Source organism: Schistocerca nitens, chromosome 4 (genome assembly GCF_023898315.1).
Source record: "Schistocerca nitens isolate TAMUIC-IGC-003100 chromosome 4, iqSchNite1.1, whole genome shotgun sequence".
Taxonomy (NCBI): domain Eukaryota; kingdom Metazoa; phylum Arthropoda; class Insecta; order Orthoptera; family Acrididae; genus Schistocerca; species Schistocerca nitens.
Window position 1 is genome coordinate 596,743,539 of NC_064617.1, and position 20,406 is coordinate 596,763,944.

At 42.1% G+C, this 20,406-nt stretch overlaps 1 protein-coding gene across 1 annotated transcript in view; it reads right to left on the reverse strand.

Moving 5' to 3' along the window:
• Window positions 1-20,406, reverse strand: part of LOC126252455 (juvenile hormone esterase-like) — a 128,740-nt gene that overhangs the window by 63,921 nt on the left and 44,413 nt on the right. Inside the window, exons 4-5 of the mRNA XM_049953350.1 lie at window positions 15,665-15,850; window positions 4,401-4,591 (exon numbers count right to left, since the gene is read on the reverse strand). Of these exons, the coding sequence (XP_049809307.1) occupies window positions 4,401-4,591; window positions 15,665-15,850 (377 nt within the window). The remainder of the gene's footprint in view (window positions 1-4,400; window positions 4,592-15,664; window positions 15,851-20,406) is intronic.

The window sequence follows — 20,406 nt, forward strand, 5'->3', positions numbered from 1 at the left end:
GTTCTCAAAGGCTAAAGATACAGCAATAAGGAATAGCTCAGTAGGCAGTACAGTTGAAAAGGGATGGACGTCTCTAAAAAGGGCAGTCACGGAAGTTGGAAAGAAAAAACATAGGTACAAAGAAGGTAACTGCTACAGATCAGAAGAAATACTTCAGTAGATCGATGAAAGAAGAAACTAAGAAAATGTTCATGGAATTTCAGGAATACACAAGTTGGATAAAGAGAAAGAAAGGTGGCAATGTACATGCCAGTATGACTATTGTTTGCACTTTAGATGGCAATCTTTGGCTAGGCTTTATTATGTATTGGACATTTCAGGATGGCGTACAACATGCGTCCCGCTTTGGGATACACAAGAAGAGAGTATGAAAATGCTACCCGTAGTCTACAACAAACCCAAGGTGGCCAACATAACACAACTTCTTCTTCGCCGGAGCATCGGGTTGGTGACGAATGAGGAATGAAATAAACAGGAAGTGCAGGGAAGCTAAAACGAAATGGCTGCATGAAAAAGGTGAAGAAATCGAAAAAGAAATGATTGTCGGAAGGAGTGACTCAGCACATAGGAAACAAATCAACTTTCGGTGAAACAAAATGTAAGGATAGTAAGGTTAACGGTGCAATAGGAATTCCACTGTTAAATGCAAAGGGAGGTGTAAAGAGCATACTGAAGCTCTGTATGAGAGGCAAGATTTGTCTGATGTGATAGAAAAAGAAGCAGGATTCGCTTTAGAAGAGATAGGGAATTCAGTATTATAATCAGAATTTTAAGATAGCTTGCGATGACTTAATATCATATAAGGCAGAAGGGATATATAGCATTCCATTAGAATTTCTAAAATAATTGGGTGAAGTGGTAACAAAATGACTATTCATGTCGGTATGTAGAATTAATGAGTCTAGCTACATACCATCGGACTTTCGGAAAAATATCATCCACACAATTCCGAAGACTGCAAGAGCTGACAAGTGAGAGAATTATCCCACAATGAGCTTGACAGCCCATGCATCAAAGTTACTTAAAATAATAATATACAGAAGAACGGAAAAAAAAATTGGGGAGATTAGATAATGATCAGTTTGGCTTTAGGAGAGGTAAGACACCAGAGAGGAGGCACCAGAGAGGCAATTCTGACGTTTTAGTTAATGGCTCTGAGCAGTATGGGACTTAACATCTTTGGTCATCAGTCCCCTAGAACTTAGAACTACTTAAACCTAACTAACCTAAGGACTTCACCGCATCCATGCTCTAGGCAAGATTCGAATCTGCGACCGTAGCAGTCGCGCGGTTCCGGACTGAGCACCTAGAACCGCTCGGCCACCGAGGCCGGCTGACGTTTTGGTTAATAATGGTGGCAAGACTAGAGAAAAATCAAGACACGGTCATAGGATTTGTTGACTTGGAAAAACCGTTTGACAACGTAAAATGGTGCAATATGTTCGAAATTCTGAGAAAAATAGGGGTAAGTTGTAGGGAGGTAATATACAATACGTACAAGAGCCAAGAGGGAATAATGCGCGCCGATTGCCAAGAACGAGCTGTTCGGATTAAAAAGGGCGTAAGACAGGGATGTAGTCTTTCGCCCCCACTGTGCAATCTGTATATCGAAGAAGCAGTTGTAGAAATAAAAGAAAGGTTCAGGAGTGGAATTAAAATTCACGGTGAGAGGATACCAATGATGCGATTCGCTGATGACATCGGTATTGTGAGTGAAAGTGAAGAAGAATTACATGATCTGCCGAATGGAATGAACAATCTAATGAGTACAGAATAATTATTGAGAGTAAATCGAAGAAAGATGAAAGGAATGACGAGTAGCAGAAATGAGAACAGCGTGAAACTTAACATCAGGTTTGATGGTCACGAAATAGATGAAGGAATTCTGCTACCTGGGCACCAAAGTAACCAATGATGTAAGGAGCAATGCGGACATCAAAACGAGACTAGCACTGGCATAAAGGTCATTCCTGGCAAGGAGAAGTCTAATAGTATCAAACATTAGCCTTAATTTGAGAAAGCCGGCCGAAGTGGCCGTGCGGTTAAAGGCGCTGCAGCCTGGAACCGCAAGACCGCTACGGTCGCAGGTTCGAATCCTACCTCGGGCATGGATGTTTGTGATGTCCTTAGGTTAGTTAGGTTTAACTAGTTCTAAGTTCTAGGGGACTCATGACCTCAGCAGTTGAGTCCCATAGTGCTCAGAGCCATTTTTTTAATTTGAGAAAGAAATTTCTGGGAATGTACGTTTGGAGCACAGTATTGTGTAGTAGTGAATCATGGACTGGAAAACTGGAACAGAAGAGAATCGAAGAATTTGAGATGTGGTGCTACAGATTAATGCTGAAAATGAGTTGGACTGATAAGGAATGAGGTGGTTCCGCGCAAAATGGAAGAGGAAAGGAATATGTGGAAAACAGTGACAAGAAGAATGATAGAACATCTATTAAGACGTCCATGGTACTAGAGGGAACTGTAGAGCGCAAAAACTGCGGAGGAAGACTGAGACTGGAATACATGAGGAAATATTTGAGGACATAGGTTGCAAGTGCTGTTCTGAGATGAAGAGGTTGGCACAGGAGAGGAATTCGTGGCGGGAATTCGTGGCGGGCCACATCAAGCCAGTCAGAAGAATGAAGACTAAAAAAGAAAAAAAAAGAAAGTGGCTCCTGAATCACCCTCTGTATTAGTACGAGGGGTATTCAATAAGTAATGGAACACATTTTCAATCTCGGACATCTTCGGGTGAAAAAACGTGGATTTGGTTGTGAGGCAACTTGGAATTTTCCCTCTTCAGCCCCTATAGTTTCCAAGAAGTTCCAACTCTTGGCGGCGCTATACGTAAACTCAAAATGGCGTCTGTAACCGCAAGCATAGAGCTGGCCTTGAGTTTATTCTGGCGGAAAATCAGAGCGTGGCGTAACTTCATTGGCGCTTTGAAAACGTCTACGTAGACATGGCAGCGAACAAAATCACGGTGAGTCGTTGGGCGAGGCGCCTGTCGCGACAAGTTCGCGCTGTCCTGTCCGATCTCTCCTACAGCCCGGATCTCGCAACTTTCGACTTACATCAGTTTGACCCAATAAAGGACGCACTCCACGGGAAGCAATACTAGGATAATGGGGAGGTCACTGATGAAGCAAGACGTTGGTACAACATCGACCATTAGAGACGTAACATGCGGGCATACCGGCCTCTCAGTAAGGTGGCGTAAGGCCATCGCATTGAACGGAAATTATGTTGAAACAGAGGGTTTGGGAGCCAAGAGGGTAGAGAATAATATGGTGTACTGAAATCCTTAATAAAATAAATCTGTTTTCAGACAAAACAATGCGTAGCATTACTTATTGAAGGCGCTCGTACTTCAAGGAAACATATCTGCACTCCGTATCTTGCACTAATGAACGTAGACTCTTTGACCTAACCATTTGTAGATAGTAAGTCGTCAATTATGTTTTACGCAATGTGAACAGTCACCGGTAATTGACGCCTCTGAAATTCAATCAAATGGTTGAAATATACTTGTTCTTAGCAGTTCTAAGTTTACACTGTGTAAGTAGTCATTGTGTTTTTTGTTAAATAAATTTTATTACAGTGAATAGCGCTCCGGATCGATAAAACGAATCTTACCTAAGTTTTAGTGTCAGCCGCACAAACAATGCAAGTCAACTGCGGTTACCTGGATCAAAATATCTGAGTCGTTGATATCAAGATATATCAGACGTTTTTAGATATAGTTTATTAGAAATTATATATAACCTTAATAATATTTCAGTACAAAAGAAAAAACTTTGAAGTTGATGAGTCTGGACTTCAAGTTACATCTGATATCTCATAATATTGGTAGGGCCTCTGCATATCTGTAGAGATTAGCATCTTAACAACAACTACTAAATATGTATTCAAAAGATATAATAATCCCTTGAACTGTTGTTACTATTTGTGTCATGGTAATGGGGGTCATCATCAGCATTTGAGGCCGCTACTAGCATCCTACTGAATGCTGTTCCTCATATTATGCTAGTTAATGTATTGTATACGGCGAAGTCTTTCAACAGGAAAACGATCCTACTGACAGGTGTAAACGGGATGAATGCTACAGAACTTGCGAGGTCAGCATAGGCACCCATGTGTGTCGTCAACGGAACATAGTAAAACTGCTGAATATTGATAGTTGCAACGTCTGAGAATGTTCTGGCTTCAGGTGAAAATGTATCAGCAGTTGGATCTAGTGACGCGGTACCAGTTTTGAGGTTGTTCTGCGCAAATCAGTATCCATTAGATGTGAATTTTGAATTGCAGTCAGATTATAGATACATTTTCATTAGTACTGATATGTATGTGTACTACCACTTCATTTCTTACTAAAAATACGAAAAAAATAAAACGTCAGGTTCACTTACAGTTAAATTTAATGCGGCTGCAGTGAGTATGGGTTCGTCGACGCCCCTGAGGCATTCGACCAGCGCGGCACTGGGCTCTGATGGGCATCCCACCAGGACAGCAATCTTGCGGGCGTTATCTAGACCGGGCTCCGGACGCGCCCAAGTCGCCAGTGCAACACCGCTCTCTGAGATAGCCTTGTGGAAGAGACCTGGAGTATAAATAGGAGACTGACTGCATTTTTAATTGTGAAGACTTTTTTGGGCAAGTGCATGAAAAACGGTGGTAAGAAAGGTGGAGGGCGGGAACGGGAGGGGAACGAACAGTGGAAGAAAAAGTGAGTCAACATAGCTCAGTAGGCCCTCTAAATAAAATTAGGTGGTTTGATATACATTTATATGTTAAGTGTTTCTAAATAGTGACGGACTGCTAAAGAAATGATTTCTACAAACTGCAAATATTAAAAACTGTTATGTGATATACTTCTTCCAAAGATACTGCTGCTGTGTTAAATATTCATGCAAAATGATTCTTTTCTGAAGAGTGCAAAGGTTTTTGTTTTTCACATAAATGAAACTACTTGCCCTTGTTATTGTCACAGTTGATTAAAAAATTTATCTTGAACTAGGATTGTTAAAATTTAATTACTTCATCGTAACAGCTGTTCTCTACCATTCACGAAATCAATTATGACCCCAGCACCAGCGCTCGAGAGTAAACACCAACTGAAAATATCATAGAGTACAAATTAGAATATTCCACTACGTTTTGTTAAGTTTCCATAGTTACAAATACTATAAACGGGGTGGAGGACTTCACAGATAGGTAAGTATAAGACTGCATAGTATATCTAAATTATTGTTCTGTATGGTCTTACCCTGTCTGTATGTATGCCCTTGCTAAAGTGATTGGTTGATAATGAGACGGCAGATGGCAGAATCTCAGGACAGTTGGAACTCAGCGAACGAAGTATCAGCCTCCCCAAATAATCCGCAAAGTCGCTTGTACAAATGTTCGATCTTGAAAGCCTATTTAGCGCTGGGTAGCAGGAGTTGCCTAAAATTTGGCATTCGGCACTTAATTAGGCGACGAAATAAACCGATGTCCGAAACGAGAACGGCCATCAGAGCACGTAAGAGTATTTCAGAATTTTCGTCGACGGCTGTAGTTGAACGATCTGGAAAACTCGTCATCTTGTGATAGATCCTGCCGCAGGATGAATTTTTTTTTTATTTATTGGTGTTGAATTTCTCTTTTTAGTCTGCTCTGACCAAAATATAGTTGATTTGTTTCTGCATTATTATAGTTGGGACTACTGTGTAATTGTGTTCTAAAGTGTTCGCACGCACAAGAGGCACTTGCTGTGAGAGGTGTGCTGATAAGTGACGTAGGAACCTACGCTGAGCGAGCGTATTGTGTGTTGCGACGGGTAAACCTCTGTATGTGAACACTGCCTTACACACCACAGTATGTAAATGAGCTCAACATAAGAAAATCAAATAAAACTCCCACAAAGAGGCATTTTAGAGCAGTATTTACAAAAAGTGATAACAGAAAGATAAGTAGTAGGAATACATCTATAATTTTTGCGTGGTATGGTGAGGTCGAGACAGTTTAGTTTACTCTCTGCTTAGTCTCTATTGTGAAACGAATTTATTTTGCTGAACTGATTATATCATCATATAAATCTTGTGTGTGTGTGTGTGTGTGTGTGTGTGTGTGTGTGTGTGTGTGTGTGTGTGCGCGCGCGCGCGCGCAGACAGACACAGAGAGAGAATGAATGGATGTGTTTGTGTGAACGTGTGATTTACAGATTATGCAAGTTATGGTTTTGATGTAATTATACTGCTGTATAATTTTTTGTATTATTCTCTATAATCATTTCAATAATAGAAGATTTTGTAGCACTTTATCATCCCATAAGAGGGTCAACAATCACAGAAAACGTGTACTGCGAAACGCACACCGATCTAAGCTGAGCCATCCTTACTCAACGGTGCAGAAAATTGTCGTCTGGCATGGTCATCCTTCATGACAATGCAGATCTTACACCACTGCTGGTACCAAGCATAAAGTTCAGAAATCCCTTTTCGACGATCCCTCAGTTCTTCATAGAAGTGCTCCGCCTGGAAATTGAAATAGTCGACAACGGTAGCCTTGGGTTCCTCACCATCTTAAGACTGTTGCCCGCCAAGTCATTAATTCCTGTGTTAATAACAGCTGCCACGCTGGAGGTCTGTACCAGTGGCCATTACTTCTCGACTACGCTTGGTGTTTAGCCTTCTAGCCGTCGATATTGGGCAACATCTCGTATCTTGTACATTCATGTTACATATTACAATGGCTGAATCACACTATAGTGGACTACTTGTATACTTACGAGTAAGAACAATATTTATCGTTCCCCATCAGTTAAAGGTTCATGGCTATATAACCAGTTTTAAATCCTAATTCAGCGCTGTCTAATATTACATTCCCACTTTGTCACAAGTTGAAAAATAGATCATCGTTTCCTTCATTGTGTTAGGCTCTGTTGTTGAACAGTCTCATTTGGACTTCTGTGAGCAGCAAAGATAATTAAAACTTACGAATTCGCAGAAGCTCTTGAGGCGCAATAATTTCCGGTTTAGCTGTATTGATTGGCTTCAAATGGCTCTGAGCACTATGGGACTCAACTGCTGTGGTCATAAGTCCCCTAGAACTTAGAACTACTTAAACCTAACTAACCTAAGGACAGCACACAACACCCAGCCATCACGAGGCAGACAAAATCCCTGACCCCGCCGGGAATCGAACCCGGGAACCCGGGCGTGGGAAGCGAGAACGCTACAGCACGACCACGAGATGTGGGCAGCTGTATTGAAATGAGATTGTTGAATAGAGACATATATTCCTTATTGCCAGAATGTAGCACAAACGTTAATTACTACCCAGTTTCGATGCTGTAATTACTGTTATTATCCAAGAGGATGTATACATGGAAGAAGCCTGGAGATACTGACAGGTTTCAGATAGATTATGCAATGGTAAGACAGAGATTTAGGAACCAGGTTTTAAATTGTAAGACATTTCCAGGGGCAGAAGTGGACTCTGACCACAATCTATTGGTTATGAACTGTAGATTAAAACTGAAGAAACTGCAAAAGGAGGGGATTTAAGGAGATGGGACCTAGATAAACTGACTAAACCAGAGGTTGTACAGAGTTTCAGGGAGAGCATAAGGGAACAATTGACAGGAATGGGGGAAAGAAATACAGTAGAAGAAGAATGGGTAGCTTTGAGGGATGAAGTAGTGAAGGCAGCAGAGGATCAAGTAGATAAAAAGACGAGGGCTAGTAGAAATCCTTGGGTAACAGAAGAAATATTGAATTTAATTGATGAAAGAGGAAAATATAAAAATGCAGTAAATGAAGCAGGCAAAAAAGAATACAAACGTCTCAAAAATGATATTGACAGGAAGTGCAAAATGGCTAAGCAGGGATGGCTAGAGGACAAATGTAAGTATGTAGAGCCTTATGTCACTAGGGGTAAGATAGATACTGCCTACAGGAAAATTAAAGAGACCTTTGGAGAAAAGAGAACCACTTGTATGAATATCAAGAGCTCAGATGGAAACCAAGTTCTAAGCAAAAAAGGGAAAACAGAAAGGTGGAAGGAGTATATAGAGGGTCCATACAAGAGCGATGTACTTGAGAACAATATTATGGAAAAGGAAGAGGATGTAGATGAAGGTGAAATGGGAGATATGATACTGCGTGCAGAGTTTGACGTAGTATTGAAAGACCTGAATCGAAACAAGGCCCCTAGAGTAGACAACATTCCATTACAACTACTGACGGCCTTGGGAGAGCCAGTCCTGACCAAACTCTACCATCTGGTGAACAAAATTTATGAGACAGGCGAAATACCATCAGACTTCAAGAAGAATATAATAATTCCAATCCCAAAGAAAGCAGGTGTTGACAGATGTGAAAATTACCGAACTATCGGTTTAGTAAGTCACGGCTGCAAAATACTAACGCGAATTCTTTACAGACGAAAGGAAAAACTAGTAGAAGCCGACCTCGGGGAAGATCAGTTTGGATTCCGTAGAAGTATTGGAACACGTGAGGCAATACTGACCCTACGACTTATTTTAGAACCTAGATTAAGAAAAGGCAAACCTACGTTTCTAGCATTTGTAGACTTAGAGAAAGCTTTTGACAATGTTGACTGGAATACTCTCTTTCAAATTCCGAAGGTGGCAGGGGTAAAATACAGGGAGCGAAAGGCTATTTACAATTCGTACAGAAACCAGATGGCAGTTATAAGAGTCGAGGGGCATGAAACGGAAGCAGTGGTTGGGAAGGGAGTAAGACAGGGTTGTAACCTCTCCCCGATGTTATTCAATCTGTATACTGAACAAGCAGTGAAGGAAAAAAAAAAAAGAAAAGAAAAAATCGGAGCAAGTAATAAAATCCATGAAGAAAAAATAAAAACTATGAGGTTCACCAATGACATTGTAATTCTGTCAGAAACAGCAAAGGACTTGGAAGAGCAGTAGAACGGAATGGATAGTGTCTTGAAAGCAAGATATAAGATGAACATCAACAAAAGCAAAACGAGGATAATGGAATGTAGTCGAATTAAGTCGGGTGATGCTGAGGGAATTAGACTAGGAAATGAGACACTTAAAGAAGTTTTGCTATTTAGGGAGCAAAATAACTGATGATGGTCGAAGTAGAGAGGATATAAAATGTAGAGTGGCAATGGCAAGGAAAGCGTTTCTGAAGAAGGGAAATTTGTTAACATCGAGTATAGATTTAAGTGTCAGGAAGTCGTTTCTGAAAGTATTTTTATGGAGTGTAGCCATGTATGGAAGTGAAACATCGACGATAAATAGTTTGGACAAGAAGAAAATAGAAGCTTTCGAAATGTGGTGCTACAGAAGAATGCTGAAGATTAGATGGGTAGATCACATAGCTAATGAGGAGGTATTGAATAGGATTGGGGAGAAGAGAAGTTTGTGGCACAACTTGACTAGAAGAAGGGATCGGTTGGTAGGACATGTTCTGAAGCATCAAGGGATCACCAATTTAGTATTGGAGGACAGCGTGGAGGGTAAAAATCGTAGAGGGAGACCAAGAGATGAATTCACTAAGCAGATTCCGAAGGATGTAGGTTGCAGTAGGTATTGGGAGATGAAGAAGCTTGCACAGGATAGAGTAGCATGGAGAGCTGCATCAAACCAGTCTCAGGACTGAAGACCACAACAACAACATAATCCACGAGGACCCGCCGAAAAGTAATGCCTCCGATTTTTAATGTGAAAACTCTAAAAGTTCTTTTAAAAAATTAGACAAACATTATTAATATTCTGCATCTGTATTCGATATACCTACATGTCTGAAGCCGCTAGCGGGCTTCAAATTGTAAGGTGTAATCAGCGGGGTGTGACGTAACTATGTCGGTGCGTGAGAAACAGCGTGCAATAGTCGAATTTCGAATTCCAAAGATTTTGTCTACGGCGGATCTCCTTATCCTTCTGCATGCAAAGTCAGATCACACACGAGATCTCCACATCTGCAACAATCTGACGCTTAAAATTCAGTGTTATCGATCAGCCTCCATACAGTTCCGACTTGACACCATCCGATTTACAACTGTTCCAAAACTTAAAGAACACCTTCGAGGAGCTAACTTTGATAGTTATGAAGCAGTGCAAGCAGAAGTGAGGTTGTTGATCCGCCACTAAAGACAGACATTCTACAGTGACGGTATCAACAAATTGATCTCTCGTAGGGAGAAATGTGTTAGTCTGCATGCTGACTGTTTGGAAATGAATATGTAGACATGAAGGATAGAGATGTAGCACTGTAATAACATTCGTTTATTTAAGCCACCTAAATAATAGACTCTAAAGCAAAAAAAGAAAGAAAAAAAGAACAGCTGACGATCCCGCGAAAGAATTATCCGAATGTGACGCAAATCGGTAGATGCATACACGTACACAAGCAAATGGCTAGGATTTCATAAAAATTGAATTATTTATTCAAGAGAAAGAGCTTCACAAACTGAGCAAGTCAATACAAGGTCGTACACCTCTGGCCCTCACGAAAACACTTATTCGGCTTGGCACTGTTTCACGAAGTTGTTGGATGCCCTCATGAGCGATATCGTGCCAAATCCTGTACAACTGACGTGTTAGATCGTCAAATTCCCGAGCTGGTTGGAGGGCTGTGTGCATAATGCTCCAATGGGGGAAAGATTCGGTGACGTAGCTGGTGAAGGTAGGGTTTGGCAAGCACGAAGATAAGCAGTAGAAACTCTTGCCGTATGCGGGATGTAATCGTCTTGCTGAAATGTAAGCCCATGATGGTGTGTCATGAGGGGTAACAAAGCGGCGCGTAGAATGTGGTCGACATCTCGCTGTGTTGTAAGGGTGCCGTGGATGTCTACCTAAGGGGTCCTGCTATGGAAAGAAATGGCGCCCCAGACCATCACTCCTGCTTGTAGGAATGTATAGTGCGGGAGAGTCATGTTGATATCCCACCACTGTTCAGGGCGTCTCCAGACATTGGGGCTCTTTCGAAGCGTGACTCAAGACTGAAAACGGTTTCAAGTGAATGAATGTCTACCGAAGGGGTCCTGCTATGGAAAGAAATGGCACCCCAGACCATAGTGCGGGAGAGTCAGGTTGATATCCCACCACTGCTCAGGTCGTCTCCAGACATCGGGGCTCTTTCGAAGCGTGACTCAAGACTGAAGACGGTTTCAAGTGAATGAGATCCCAGTCTGGAAACGCCCTGTACAGCAGTGGAATACCAACCAGGTGTCATTTCATTTCATAGCAGCACCCATTTGTTGATATTCTCGGGTCCGTTATAGTACAGCAGTACGTTGACGATATTCTGCTCCTCGGTTTGTTGCCCGTCATGCAAGCTATCCTGGCCTTATATTTCAGCAGGATAACCTCCCCCAGCACACCGCGAGAGTTTCTGCTGCTTGTCCTCGTGCTTACGAAACCTTACCCTGGCCAGCAGCGACGCTGGATCCCTCCTCAACTGAGAATGTTTGGAGCATCATGGACAGGACCCTCAAACAGTCTCGATATTATGACGATCTTACTCTCCGGTTGGACAGGATTTGGCTCGATATCCTTTAGAAGGACATTTAACAAGTCTATGAGGCAATGCTAAGCCGAATAACTGCTGCATAAGGTTCGGAGATGTTCTCAGTATGTGTAGCTCTTTCTCTTGAACAAACCATAGAAAAATCTTAATGATTTGTTTGTTTTTTCATGTGCTTCTTTGCCTTTGAGTGTGTTTCATTTAGCAGACCATAGTTCATTTTTGCAATTACTTCTGTCTGTGACAGATAGGAAGGCCACCAGAGTTCCTAAGTTATTGTGGGGTGGGTGGTTAAATTCGTTATTAGATTTCCGTATTTCGGTCTGTCTATTCACCTGGGTCCTAATACCTATTGCCCATCACACAACAAGGGCCGGTATACTACTGTGGGAGGTATCCTGAAAATAGTCGCAAACGAGTTACCTGTAGTCTGCATTGCACTTGTGTACACTTAGCTCAAAATATACTCTACATTGATACTGTGAGGTAGCGAGAACGTAACTACTGTGATTATGTAAACAATATATCACGAAAAAACCGATATTGGCAAATTTCCTTTGCACAACGTGCAATAAATACTGACAATCCACCGAAATCGTTTCCTTTCCTCGGTACACAGCACAATTAAGAATCAAAATCTTATTCATAGTTTTAAAAACTGTCTATCAAACACCAGTCGGAGGAGTCAAAAACGGTTCAGCTCGCTTTAAAAGTGGAGTGAATCAATGTTCCACTCGCCACACGGGTTTCAGTACGAGTGGCATACAAAAAGTCGTTACACTGGAATGAACATTCGTCTAATTATCAGACGAAATTACTGCTGGGCTACTTAAAAGTATCTACTGCCGCGTTGCGGACGGCAAACGAAACACTCGTTTTCCGCCAGCCCTGACACGTCACCACTAAACTGATAAAATGGCTCTGAGCACTATGGGACTTAACTTCTGAGGTCATCAGTCCCCTAGAACTGAGAACTACTTAAACCTAACTACCCTAAGGACATCACCGACATCCATGCCCGAGGCAGGATTCAAACCTGCCACCGTAGCGGTCGCGCGGCTCCAGACTGTAGCGCCTAGAACCGCTCGGTCACTCCGGTATACTGATAAAGCTGTGTTCACAGTGGGTGTAAACAGAGGGGACTCCGTTGGTTGTTCTGTTTTTTTCATTGATCGTGTCCTCGAGATGCGACTGTCTCAAGAGTTTATTGTGTTTGATGTACAATTGTAACCGATATTGAGAGCACAGGAGCAGATGAGATGTGTCTACAGAATTTGTGCCCAGCGGGTAAAGTAGCGATGAATATCCAGGACGTGCTTCTCCAGCTGCTAAGATTGGGAAAACAGGTGTTTTTCTGCTGGGTAGCAGAGCACATGGATATTACGGGGAACGAAATGGCGATGTAGCAGCGAAGGAGACATATCACGATAATCCGATAGTTCAGTGCGCTATCCCCCCCACATGCTACGAGTATCACCTCACTTCTGATGAACAGTCATGAACAGATGGGAAGAAGAGTTGTTGGCAGTAACCGATAATAAGCCGTTTCTTGTAAAGCAAAAACTCGGCCTAGGCGTACCTCCTTCCGTTTACGGGGGCGGAATGAAGTCCTCACTCGTCATCGCATACTACAGAGCGCACAAAATGTTGTGGCCGCTAGATGCGCAGTCCGCTGGGGAAGTGTGGGGAGAGCGGCAGTTGTGTGGGGTTCTAAAATGTGCCGTTCTAAAATGAAGCCTAGTCTCACATTTTTTGTAAATATTAAGTGGGGCCTCTCCACTCTCACACTTGCATGGCGACCATTCGAAAAGATCTACTGTCACCTCTGCTTTCGTCAGCATATAAAAAGAATTCCGCCAAAAATGCAGCTCTCTATTTTCGCCTGCCTTGTTAACCATCTGTAGCTTTTAGAGAAGCGTAATGCGTGGCGAGTTGTAAGTAACACCTACACATTTTTCGTTGTCTTGACAAAATTCGCTTCCTTTACCAAAACACAAAGGAGTTGTGCAGACATGATAGGGAGGCAATTCTGAACTAGTGATTTATTAACTGAGGAACTGCTGAGAAAAGTCAGTAGCTTAAGCAAAATTACGTCCTCCTTACAAAAAAAACTAGTAATGCTTTCACATATGTTGTTGCAAAAGCCATAGCATTTCTCGTTTCACCGGCTATCGATGATCCTCAAAAATTACATTCTTTCACCGAAAAATCTGTAGTTATCGGAATAACACGATGGATAATAAAGTTTTACATAATAACGACATATTAAAATACTTTCCTATTTGCGTACTATCATTTGCCAAAATCTCATTTCGATATCTGAAACCATTTATGAAATATGAGGATTGTTTTGGATATTTTACTCTGGCTTCATCGCTGGCGCAGCGCGATCGCAAATGACTGTAATACATCGGATCAATTTTCTCGAGATTGGTGACAGATAGATACATCTACTCATGTCTACAGAAAAATTCAATATCTTATGTAAATTTCATAAGCAACAACATCTTATGTAATATGCACAAAACGCAAAGTCATAGCACCTCTGTTTTTCATTGCAAACTTTTCCGAATTTCACGCAGTATCTTACTTTCACGTAAGTATCACAATAACTAGGACTATTAACAAAATAATGGGCACATCATTATAAACTTGACACATAAAGTTTTAATTAAAGCAAAAATTATTTTTGTTTACCGAATAGTTTCCGTAAAATAGTTTGAGAAAGATTGCAGTGTGCTCGCCTAGATTCTATCATCACTGACCGGCGAAAAGGTGGTAAACACTTATTGGCCTCTGCTCCTGAACAAACGAATGAGCTCGCCTAGCGCTTTGGCCGAAAACTGGTCGCTACCCATAGGCCAACGTGTCCTGCGCGAGCTATACACCGCCTTCTGACGCGTGGTTTCGTGCTGCGGTGAGAGGATCCTCCTATGTGTGCTTGTGGTGTACATACCGTGAGTGAGGTTGGGTGAGCATGTCACTCTGCAGGGCTTACGTCTCCTTATTATATGATTTTTTAACCGTTTCAGCCACATTCGTTTCCCTAATCTTGGTAAGGGCGCCGATAACCTCGCCGCTGAAAGCCTGTGTACCGCCGACACACACACACACACACACACACACACACACACACACACACACACACACAGATATCACAAAGACATGCTCGAACGTGAGGAACGACATTCAGTATTTGGCAACAACATTCAAAATAGATTACGAAGAAGATGTATGTTCATAGTCTCAGTGAATAGCTAGCGAAATTTCGAAAGACTGAAATGAGAAAAATAACTTTAAAACCAGCAAAAAAAGTACACGTACAGAGCATTATTTACGAACCTTGTAAGTAAAAATTTGTACCATTATTACGTGACACAAAGTGAGAAAGTGAACGTGTTTAACCGGAAAGTACAGTGGATAATACATAAAGCAATATGGCATACTCACTATATACCTCTGATAATGTGTTTCAAAAATAAAGGCAAAATGCACATGGCATTTTAACATGGTATTATTCAGCTGTTTATAGACGAACATATCCGAAAATTATCAACACGCAGCTGAGGACAGCATCACAACAAAATTTAAAGATTTCCCTGACGTTTTGAAAACTGCACGAAATTACGAACTACACTGAAGACTTTGGTTTTATCATTTTATAAATGAGTAGAGAGATTTCATCATAGCAAATGTGTACCCCTTTCACTGAAGTGAGTCATAATGACAGTGTTACGTATTTGTAGAATTCAATCTATGCGATAATTATCTAGAGAAGAGAAAAATGTCTAAACTTATCAATGACGGCATTATGATAGACAAAAGTAGGTAGCTGCCCCTAAAAGGCAACATACCAGCCTTCTTAAACGAGTAAACGAAACATAAGGAAAAGAGACTAGGTGTTATTCACTGAACATTTCGAAAATTAAAATCTGTGAATCATTGTTTTCACTTTTCAACGTTAACTTCATGGTACTTACGTTTATCATAGCTGCATTTCACAATGCACTGTTACTCATCTGTACAGAAAACCTTTATTTTACAAACAGATCAAGTTTTTAAAATAAATGTTTACTGAATGAATATGAAAATCAGAATGTTTGCTACAACTGCTGATTACCGTCTTTGAAACTTAATAATATTATTAAAAAGTAGCTCATACTTCTTGAACTTGCCTTTTGACGCAGTAGATAACATATGATAGTGCACACTAGCGGCTCCTGCACTATTACCGAAGATCGTCACATTGTCAGGATTACCACCAAATGCCTTTATATTCTGTTTCACCCACTTTAAGGCTGCCACTTGATCCTTGAGGCCAAAATTTCCGGGACAGTTTTCGTCATCCGTGCTCAAGAAACCTGCAAAGAAAGGGTCAACAATTATCAACTTCGAAGGTTTCATACGCACCAGATCTAGAGGAGATGAAACTAACATTAAACGAGCAACTCACAAAGACTGAGTTACCAAGGCTATAAAGCTTAATCATAGGAAGAGTTCATGTTGCCTCGAAGAGTTATGGGAGCAGCGACTCTCACTTCGTATAAACAGAGAAGGCTTCACTTAGCCACATGAGAGCGCTAGAATTAATACGTGCATGATCATGTTCTTCAGCAGCATCGATAAGGTATGAGCCCTGCACAGCTCGTGTTCATGCCATTTATTGTTTGTCATCTTCTATTACGGTACTGCCGCCTCGTTTTCTTATTCCATTTACTGGGGTCAGTAACTTCTTGTTTTACTTGCCCGTGAGCGGCGGCAGCAGCTCGTATCGATAAGTGCACTGTCGTACCATCTCTGGAGCGACCGATAGTATTTCCGGGATGTCGTGTGTCTTGAGCCAGTTGGAGACGGACCAGCAGTGCAGTCGGGGACGGAGCGCCGGTGAGACGCCGACAGCCAGTGTTCGCAGACCGCTGGCGACACACATGAACTGTCCGACGTAGGGAGATTGGAGCGGGACGACCGTTGGTTGGTCGTTCGGTTGGTCGTCTCATCGGCCGACCCATATTTCACCTTTCACCCTTTCCGGGCCTGGGCAGTCGGTCAGCTGGCGTGGAGCAGCAAGGAATCTCCATCGCGCGAATTCTGGCCGGGGCCGCTGGCGGTGTGCGGTTGGAGTGTGAGGTGTTGCTTGCGATTGCTACGAGGTTCGTCGTCCACCGATCTTGGACATGAAAGTTTAGTCCTCGCTTAACCTCCTATCGAGCCTCAACTGTTTACATTTCTTCGTTTGATCCTGGTTGTTGCTTTTGGGACATTCCCGCGAGCAACAAAGTGTGTGTATTCAAGTTGGCTAAGATTCCAGGCGTCTTCCTGCGAAATTTAACTTAATTTCTACCCTGTTATTGAAGTTGACCAGCGGTATCTTCTGCCTTGTGGCCGTTGACGTTCCGGTTACCTGGCCTGGTCGTTGACGTAATTTTCCGCAGTTTATCTGTCTCGTCGTGTTGTTACTGTCCAGCGCGGTGGGTAGTTCGATAGCTGAGATGCCGCTGGTCATTGTGGGCGCCAATATTGTGTGTGTCGTTGTATTGAAATCTTTTGGTCGTTTTGCTGCTTGCCTGGAGCGGAACTGATCTTGTTGATTGGACGGTCGGTTGTCTGTTGGTTGGGTTGCCTTGAGATTATGAAGTCGTTGGATAGGCTGCCTGTCTCATCTAAACGGGTGTTAGTGTTACAATCCCAGGCCGACCCTTCGAAACTTCTGAGCACCGTTCCTTGTGTTCAAAATGGCTCTGAGCACTATGGGACTTAACATCTGTGGTCATCAGTCCCCCAGAAGTTAGAACTACTTAAACCTAACTAACCTAAGGACATCACACACATCCATGCCCGAGGCAGGATTCGAACCTGCAACCGTTCCTTGTGTTACATAGTAATTTCCCTGTTTGGCTTTTAGTTGTTTGGTTGATGTGTGGCCTCCAGCCGAGTATCAGTATCTCTTAAATTAATATTCTGGCATGAGATTGTTATTCTTTTATATGGGGCCTTCAACCGAATTTTACATGAGAAGTTTTAAAATAAGGCCTTCTGCCTTTTGATTGAAACTCTTCTTTGCTTAATATACGGCCTCCAGCCAAGTTGCTTTATAATTAAATTGCTAAGGCCTTCAGCCTGATTAGATTGAAGATTCAGAAATATTTTTGGGTGAAACCTCTAGAAGAACTTTGTATTTCAATTTCTTACTTAGGCCTTGCGACTTAGATTTTGAGTGTGGCTTTCAGCCGATCTAAGGTTAATCAAAGGAGGTCGATTAAAGTTTGGACTGTATTGCATCCTTGTTGTAATATTGTGTGTTAATAAATACAGTTAGTATGTTGAGTCCAACTGACAGCAACTTATTTTGGCCCCTCTCCCCAACCTAATCCGCTCAGTCCTGTTAGCCCAGGCATTTCTGGGTATATTTCCTATTATGGCTTTTCAGCGGCCTTCATGTTACCTAATCTAAGTAGGTGCCATTCTTTAATGGATAACAAGAAAAGATAGTTACTTCGTGTCTCCATTGTCAAGTGACAGCAGTGAATGGAGTCGCTTGCGTCTACCGTCAAATACCCTGCTGAGTGCAACTAAAGCTAGATTGTATTACTGAAGTGTGTCACATCGCAACGAGAGGCCACTAGTAATGTGCCGGTTCCCTCTAATTGAAATGCAGCAGCCCACAGAGGTCCAGTGCTGGCTGTATTTTTCGTATGGCAGCGAAACTTGGTAGATATCCTAATGTGTTAATACGGAAGCGACTTGAGCCCTGGTGGCTTCCTTCTTTCAGACCTCTCACCGTACGCACCAGAGAACTAGCAATTGCTCGACGCAGAGAGCGCTTTCCAACGAGATGGGTGCGGCTGTGCCACCGCGAGTGCCCAGGCGGTTGTGGTCAGCGGCAGTGTGGTTTGCTGTATCAAGTCGTACTCAGCTCCACTGGCAGTGATGCGCTGTGTAGGGTTTGGCCACGTTGGCGTAAGCACTTGGTACGTGACTGTTGACACGGCGGTTCTCCGACGATAGTCCCCAGTGCTCATTATTGTAAGTGATCTTGGCCCTGTGTGTTCCTCGAGCATCAAAATTATTTTCGTTTGTGCGTTCAAGTCATTTTCCTCTCACCTGAGGATTCGGTCTGTATGAACTAACGCACGGAGTGTCTGGTATTTTGGATACTGTCATTCATTAGATGATTTGGACTTCGGATGGTGGAACTACCGTGTTGTCCGCCGCCCCAGTGAAGCTTGGAGCTGGTTAAGCACGTTAGACAGTCTAAATCAGCACAAGGCCTTATTGGCGGTGTCTGGGTTTGTTTACTGTCACGGTATCTTCCCTCCCGGTGCCAGGCACAATCAGAGGGCTGCAATGCCCGAGACGTGGTTCTAGTAATTGTGTTGTTGATCCGTATGCTCAGCAGTAAATCTGACAGGGTAAAAAATGATTAGTAACTCCTTCTGCGGGGACTGTCGACCTTTCCGGAAGTAGTGCCTGCTTCGGAAATCCTTTCGTGACTCAACACCAGATTACGGGATATAGTGAAAGGGGCTCGTGGTGCCGCAACTTAGACGCTCCCTCAGTTTGTTCCAGTCTTAAGGCTGTTGTGACAAATGCAGAGGGCACCGAGCCTGTTGGCTCCCATGGTTCGATTGTGGACCAGCCGCTTGCGTGCATCGGCTTCCGATATTTTCTTCCCCAAACCTGCCGTCTACTGCACTTCTCAAGCCGCAGAGAATTAAGTTACATAACCTTGAAACCGTCATCTGTCGCAATAATTGTAATACTTTTGATTTATTTTCCTTATTAATGTAAGTTTAAGAGTTTCACTCTATTGCATTAATGTTTTCATGACCGTAGACGGCCGTTGCCCAGGTTGTTACATTTCCTTAAATTTTATTATCTAGTGCTAGCCGGGTTGAAGTTTGTGAAGAGCCGTGATTCACCCTTTCCTAATTTGCTACATTTTTTTAAGATTTTGCTACCTAGCATTGGCCAGTTTTGTTTAATTAAAGTTGCTCTTTTATCTCTCTCTTTATCGCTTTTTTTAGATGTAGAGACAGTATGTTAATGGTGGGCTGAATTTATAAGTAATTGTCCTTATTACCCATCATTTAATATTAGTTGGGACCCTCTTTGTAGATCTGAATTATGGTATGAGACACAACAAGGACAGCTGGTTCTCTTCATCAGAATAATTACGCCTCATGTTTGCATTCATTTGTTTTCTCCTTCTTTTTCTAAACGTTTAAAGTCAAAGTTAGAGTAAATTCAGGTATTTCTTGTTCAAGTTTTATTTAAGTGCCCTCTGAGCTTGTTTCTAAATTGTTAAAGAATGTTTTTTGGATTCAATCTATTTTCAATTTATCAAGCTGCAATAGGTGATGGTTATATACAGAAAATTTTCCTATTGTGAAAAATAATTGGATGTTTGCACTCTGTAATATTTTATAATAAATGTTTTAAAAATGATGAATGATGTTTACCTGAACCGCGGTTCAGTTGTTCCATGTAATTTATCCTGAGCACCCAGACGTCATTTGACGATTTACACTGGCCACCAGGTGCAAATCTGGCTCTGTGAATGCAGGAAAGACGTATAGAATTGTTTCCACATACAATGGATTAGGAGCGGGGTGTGGGCAGATAAGTTCAAATAAGTAACTAAAGCGGAATGTTGATTTTATTTTAACCGAAACTTACACAATTCATACAATTCGAGCACTGGTGACTTCAATGAGATGATTTACAGCTTCAAATGTGCACTTGGTGTCCAAATTTGGAACTTATTTTTCCCAGTGTAAATCAGTTCTGCATTAACGCATTAGCATATCTACCAAGTTTCGCTGCCATACTGGATCTCTGCAGGCTAATTATAGGCACCCAGTGTTTTAGAAGCCTTGAGATATTCCCTATCGATTGCAGATTCTATTTGTCCTGTCCT